The sequence below is a fragment of the Phoenix dactylifera genome, chromosome 8, assembly GCF_051530095.1.
Source record: "Phoenix dactylifera cultivar Ajwa chromosome 8, Ajwa_hap1_PhDact_Kaust_v1.1, whole genome shotgun sequence".
In the NCBI taxonomy this organism is placed as follows: domain Eukaryota; kingdom Viridiplantae; phylum Streptophyta; class Magnoliopsida; order Arecales; family Arecaceae; genus Phoenix; species Phoenix dactylifera.
The window spans coordinates 7,729,310-7,736,248 of NC_143197.1; the positions used below are offsets into that span (position 1 = coordinate 7,729,310).

At 41.2% G+C, this 6,939-nt stretch overlaps 2 protein-coding genes across 2 annotated transcripts; one reads left to right on the forward strand and one right to left on the reverse strand.

Moving 5' to 3' along the window:
* The first annotated feature begins 712 nt into the window (after window positions 1-712).
* On the forward strand, window positions 713-1,504 carry CP12-2 (CP12 domain-containing protein 2). The gene has a single exon (XM_008782885.6). The coding sequence runs from the start codon at window positions 806-808 to the stop codon at window positions 1,196-1,198; it is 393 nt and encodes a 130-aa protein (XP_008781107.3). The 5' UTR covers window positions 713-805; the 3' UTR covers window positions 1,199-1,504.
* Window positions 1,505-4,583: 3,079 nt separating this feature from the next.
* On the reverse strand, window positions 4,584-6,602 carry LOC103700970 (bZIP transcription factor 53). Its single transcript, XM_088702657.2, has one exon. The coding sequence runs from the start codon at window positions 5,218-5,220 to the stop codon at window positions 4,786-4,788; it is 435 nt and encodes a 144-aa protein (XP_088558783.2). The 5' UTR covers window positions 5,221-6,602; the 3' UTR covers window positions 4,584-4,785.
* Window positions 6,603-6,939: the final 337 nt, after the last annotated feature.

Below are 6,939 nucleotides of genomic sequence, written 5' to 3' on the forward strand. Positions count from 1 at the left end.
AATAAGACCAATGTTCTAGCGGATACTAAACTAATCTTCGTTCAACTTTATCCAAATTGGTTGTTGAGAATACCCGTATCCTCATCCTTATGTATATGTTGATGCACCGAAGACAGTGAATCTTCTAAAGTTTTAGCAATTGTTGGGCTTTGACCATGCACTCTTGGTAGAGGCTCTGAAACATTTGAGCTGTTAGAAGGAGATTTAACTCTAAAAAAACCTTTCCATAGAATCCATCATTGGATTGTGCAATCGTCGCTTCAATGGAATCTTATGAGAAAAAGCATATATTCTTGTAATAACAAATCATATAATTCATGAATCATCGAATATTTCTCAGTTTGAATCGATAAAATTATTTGGAGAAGTACTTAATTAAAAAATAAAAAAAAAATTAATCATTGCCAAATTTAGTCGGTCTTGCCAAATTTTGTCTTAGTTAGTTTGTGATTGGTTGTGCCAAACTTCGTCGGCCTTATCAAACTTCGTCACCCATCACCCATCGGACCTGACCCAATCACAGCTTGATGCTTCCAAATTCTTCCACGTGGATGGTTCACAGTCACACCCCAGGATCTTTTACCAATAGATTTGCCCCAACAAAAAAAAAATATCTACGCTTGCGCTTACTTGGAACCCTCCCATTGGCCACCAAATGATAAGAAACGTGCGTCCCCAAAGGCACACCACCCACTCAAGAGGGCTTATCACCACCTTCCCCTTGCGTCCAGCCTTCTTCCTCCCATTGCACCATCCCTTGGTTTGTTGCGCCTGGTAACACTCCCTCCAACAACAAGAGATAGCCATGGCAACCACTCTGGCCGGCGTGAGCCTCTCCACCACAAAGGTTGCCTCCAAGAAGGCAGAGCTTTCCAAGCTACAACAACCACTCCATGGGAGAATCCTCCCATGGGCTGCTGGCCACCGGACACCGATAGGCCGCCGCATGGTGCTTGTGGCGAGCTCACCGTCGACCCCTCCGGGCATATCGGAGAAGGTGTCGGATAGCATAAAGAAGGCAGAGGAGGCATGCGAAGGCAACGAGGTGAGCGGCGAGTGCGCAGCAGCATGGGACGAGGTGGAGGAGCTCAGCGCAGCGGCGAGCCATGCGCGCGACAAGCTCAAGGACTCCGATCCCCTCGAGGACTACTGCAAGGACAACCCCGAGACCGAAGAGTGCCGCACCTACGAGGACTGAAGACCACACAAGGAAGAAGAAATAATCATCCCTTAATTAGTAGTAAAGAAGAAGAAACTTTGGCGTTTGTGCCTTGCTTGATGGTAGGGTGCATGTAATCTTTAGGGTTGAACTGTTTCCCACATATGCAAGTTTTTATGTTTTACGTGCTCTGTTATTAAAGCACAGCATAGCATCATTGCATGGTCAATGATTGATTGATGATGGTGATCATGGTAAATCGATCTCTACTTGGTGAAGCGTGCTATATAATGATTACTACGTTGTATCTTATTGCCCACTGTTGACAGATACTTTTGTGTCTTATGTTCTGGTTATTTGGTTTGGCAATTTTTTTTGGTAAGGTATTGTGTGATCATTTTATTATTGAATGGGGTTACATACAAAAGGAGACAGCAAAGTGATCGCATTCAAGGTAGGGAATATGTGTTTCATGGCCACTCAATAAGTTGTGTCCTCTGTGGTTTGGGAGGTCTGAAGATCTCTCATCTAGTTTGGTCCAAGAAGAAAGGATTCTAACTTCTAAAAAATCCTGAAGATAAAGTTAGAATTTGGGAGCTTTTATTAGGATGCACAGCTGCATCATGTGGCTCTTTATTATTATTTAAGGTTACTATTTCTTCAATTGAAGTTACCGCTAACATGGTGGCAACAATATTCTCTGAACTTTTAAAATAGGCATTGAACTATTCTTTCTTTCTTTTTCTTGATAAATTGATTTATTTTTATTTTATATTGTTGATGCGTAGTTTATGAAAAACTTGTGAATTACAAAGTGATGATGCTAGCCTATGTGTTGCATGAAATGGTAATGCTTTTATAAATGTTTATCATTCTTTTGAATCTATTGTGCTTGTTTCAGCACAAAGGAAAAAAAAATCTAAATTAATCCATATATATATATACACACACACCCATATTAACAAAATTTTAGGCCATCAAAATTTCTAACATTGGGGTTCCTGCCACCCAGACACATCTTCCTTATCCTAAGAGTGACTGATTAGGCACTTGACCTCATTGTATGGATTGTCGTTGACTGATTAGTTGTTCATCATTCATCAATGTAACACTTTATTTATATGAATGGACATATTCAGATACGATTTTTTAATTCTTTCTGAATTTTTCGCAAATTTTGTGCATTTTTTGAAGCATGAATTTTCTGCCTTTAACTGAATTAATTGTTCCTCAAGGTCAAAATTCTAGCTATGGTGTTCGGCATTATGCATCAACTATCTTGACTAAATAGATGCATATTGATCTGCCATAACAGGCTCAGACTCTGTGTTTTTAGATTCTCGCATGCCAGAGTTCAGCATCCAAGTAAAAATCTAATTTTAATATATATGAAAGGTCACAAAATGTTCGCAAACATAATTAACATGGCCTCTAGATGGTCAATTGACTTGTTCCCCAACTTAGCACCTCTGGCCAAATTTCAATATCCATCATGATTGATCAGCCTTTCGAGGACAGATCTCGGTGTGCCTTGATCTCTTCAAGCAAATGTTTGTCAATGGCAAACCATGAGAGCAAAAAGAAAGAAGAGTAATTAGATTGATGTCACTAGTCCATGTCAATTTATGCATGCAGTGGTCATAAAACGTTCGTGCATGTTTAGCATAAAAGAATCCATTAGTAAGAGATGCCAGGGAAGTTCTGCAATATTTTACAGGGGGAGAAGAAGATGCCCCTAAGTGTATCTAAATTTTTTTTTTTAATTTGTTTTGGTAAGACAGGTGTATTGAGTTTAAGTCCAAATATTGGATTGGGATCCTCGCATGTTTTATTGCCTAATCTCGCATTTCCTAATTGTTTTGACAGCACTTTTAACAGATATCTGGACCTTGCCTTCCTTCTTGGACTATTTAATTGATATGATGAGTAGTTTCTACAAAACCTTGAGTTAACCAACGGGATGCCAACATGAAGGCACAAGTTCAACTCGGATGTTGCTTACAGCGGTGCCAATCTGCCAATTTTGACATAAGTTTTTTGATGACATCCAAGAATCCAATCCACTTGTCTATATTTCACTTCGAATCCTTATACCGAAGGACCATATTACATTTGATTTCTCTTGTTTTACTTGCTTATGGTAATTTAGTATCTGGGTGTAATAGTCATATAAGAAGCCTGGGGGGTGTCTAATTGTTCCAGAAGTTCTACTCCAGCCATAACAAAAACGATGCTGCTAACTTTACCTAGAACAAACTGTTGAAACAATTTGGCAGCGTAGTGAGGTTTAAGAGCCATTTACAATATAATGAACTTGACATCCTACCAACCAAAGCAAACAGCACTTAGTTTATTTGATCAGTACCACCACTCTCCTACATGCGTTTTCTGTAGAGAGGTTTGGCTTCAAAGGGAAAAGGTGACATTCTCATCATGTTTCTCATAATAAAAACCAATGACACATACACAAACAAATAAACAAACAAAAGGCATTCCACTTTGCTTCGAATTCGCATCCATGGTTGAGAACTTAGCTCGTATAGCAGTGGAAGATGGATGGCACCATTAATACAAGATGACACCAGGAACACAGTTATAAGCTTGTGTTAGATGTATCAGAGCTGCACTCGAGTTGAAAATTTAACGGAACCAAGCATAAAGCAGAACTGAAAGTTCTGAAAAAAAAAAGACCCCAGAACAAAGTTAGGGATTTTGAACTTATGTTAAACAGATTGCAAAGTCCTGGCTTTCAGTCCAAAACTTAAAGATTTTGAACTTATGTGAAACAAGAAGCTGCAAGGAGATAATAAGCTTTGAGACTTAACCTCCAGTTCTGGAGAACTAACAAACTGATTCCACTCCAGTTCTGGAGAACTAACAAACTGATTCCAGAACTTTGTTCAATAGCAAATATTATTTCCAACAGCAAACGATGTGTTTATTTTGATAAAACAGGATTATATCTAGCAAATGAATCACTAATTCAACCATGTGAAGTCTATCAACTACAGTATCTGACTATCTTTTAATTTGAATCAAGAAGGCAGGATTATTTTGGCCTTCGAATGATCAAACCAACCATGGGTAAAAGTGCATCAGAAATCAGGTGTCTCTAAACATGTTGCAGAAGAATGCACATCCATCTGGAACTACATTAATAAGCAGAAAACAGTTGGAGCAATGATGTACACAAATGCTTGCTAACAATGTGGAATTCAGGCCAAGCAAAGACTAGGAAGCATATTCAGCACCAGGCTTGAACCACCACCAAAATATTCTTTGAAATACTTCAAAAGCAATTGTGATCTACCACAGTTTAACAAAAATTCCCATTGCATCCAAATGGTTGGACTCAAAGCAAACCATGAAGAACAATCTCATACTTCCACCATATCAGACAACCATTTCAACACCCAATACCATATGTCATGAAAGGCAATGTTAGATCAAACACAAGCCCACACCATGCTGCGAATTAAAACACAAAACATACAAAGACCAAGTAATTAGACATAACTCTGTCTGAGACCCAAGAAGAAAACACATGCAACACATCACTGAACTCGCAATACAGTAAACTCTGAAGTCTAAACCAAGCAAACTAGACTTCTCAAGCAGCTCATGATTCAGAACTGGAACAAGTCCGCAGAGGCCATGATTGGCTGGGCAGGGCAAGGGAGCAGCCATGGCCTCAGGAGCGGGTCCGGTATCTCCGGTATGTCCATCGCCATCCCGCTGACCTCCTGGAAGATTTGGAGCATCGAATTCAGAGATTGCAGCCTCTCAGTCAATTCCATCACCTCAGCTCCCACAACAGAGTTCTCTGACTCCAGCTTGAGGTATTGCTGAGTGATCAAATTGACCTGCATGACGATCTGCTCATTCTCATTCCTAAGCTGAGCTGCTTGGTTTGTCAGCTCATCGAGACGCTGCTGCTTCCTCATCCGGGCCCTCCTTGCGGACTCCCTGTTTGAGAGCATCCTCTTCCGCTTCCTCTCATCCACCACGAGCTGGGGACCGCCTTCGGACCCGGAAGATTGGCAAGCCGGAGATGGAGACATTCTCTTTCGAAGGAGCTCTTCGATCAAATTAAAGTTAGTAGAAACTAAATTGGAGGAGATTTGGTGCTTGCTTTGAGTTGAACCGATCGAACGATGAGGTCTACTTTATGAGAAGAAGTAGAACCAGTAAAGGAACACTACTGAGTAGGACTGGAGGAAGCAGACGCGGCGGCGGCGAAGAGAAGCGAAATTCATAAAGGCTAAAGAAAGATTATCGACAGAATCAAGCCCGAGAACATTGAGATCAAGGGCAGAGCTTTAAATTATAAACAGAAGACCCGTTTCTATGAGCAAAGAGGGTGATCTATTGGAAGATTAATGCAGCGAGCACCAGAAATCCAACCAAACAGCAAGAACAGGGGATCTAGAAACCTGGATATATCACGGGGCTTGGAATCTTATCCAAGATCAGATTTTGGAAACTGGGTGTTCTCCAAAACCAAATACAGACTCCAAAAGAAAAATTTTGGAACAGAGATTTCTTCAGATAAAAAGATCCACCAGAAAAGATGAGATATTGGAAACAGGGGATTTCCGTAAACCTTAAAAGATCTGATTTTGGGGCACGAGATCAACCCAGAAACCAAAACCAACAAGAAGAGTTGGGATTTTGTTTCTGGTTTTACAAGATCAACCAAGAAATCAAAGAGGGAGATCAACCAAGAAATCAAAGAAAATCCCCCAAAATAGCCTTGAGAAATGGAACAGAAAAGAACTGAAATTGGCTATAAATAAAAAGCAAAACTGAAAGAAAACGAGGAATAGAAGAAAAATACTTAGCTGGAAGAGAAACCAGAACACCAATAAAGCAAGCCAACGAACGAAAGAAGGTTTCTGGGGTATCAGAGAGGGCTATTTATAGATAGGGAGAGGGGCACTTTGGGAATAAGATTTGGATATATTTAACTATTTTCCTTAAATATTTTATGGCAGCCAGAAGGGTAGGTGGGAGTCGCGGCGAGGCTTTGGAGAATCGGGTGGAAGCTTCCGACCGTCAAAACGGCCGTTAGATTTTTCATGGATATCGTTGGATAAACCTCGAAAACCGCAGGTATTCCAGAAGCAGGGTCCAAAACAAGCAACGTTATGAGATGGTAGCGGTTAAATTGTAGGTCAATCCGTAATGATCGGTCAAACAAGATATCGATTGGATTGGATACAAAATCTACCAATCCAGACTCAATATATTTATTAAATAGATTAAAAATTCAAATCTAAATTTGATTATTTTGTTAAATAAATAATCTGGCTTAATAAACAACGTGTTAGAACAAGTCAAATTATCTTTTGGTGACAGAGATTGAGATGAACCATATTGGGGGAAAAGCATGTCGCCACGCTTGCCCGAGCAGACCCACCGAGCAGGGGCCGGTCGAGCAGGTCCCCTCCGAGCGGGGGCCGACTAAGCAGACCCGCCGAGCAGGAGCCGGTCGAGCAGATCTCCTCCGAGCGGGGGCCGACCGAGCAGATCCCCTCCGACCGTAGACGGTCGAGCAGACCCCCTTCGACCTGGAAGCACCCGAACAGCTCTACCAACTCAAAAACGCCCAACCTGCGCGCTGAGGTCACATCCCCCGCAGCGCGACCGAAAGACTACGTGTTGCTTTCGTCAACAATTAATATGTATGGGTCCTGCAGGTATCCTGTTCACTCAACCATCAAAGCGTATGGCTCCCGTTGCCTACGGACATCAAGCCTCTTACGACAAACCTGCTTGAT

Coding starts and splice junctions, on each gene's coding strand:
- LOC103700970 (XM_088702657.2), bottom strand. CDS start 5,220: ATGTCTCCATCTCCGGCTTGCCAATCTTCCGGGTCCGAAGGCGGTCCC.
- CP12-2 (XM_008782885.6), top strand. CDS start 806: ATGGCAACCACTCTGGCCGGCGTGAGCCTCTCCACCACAAAGGTTGCC.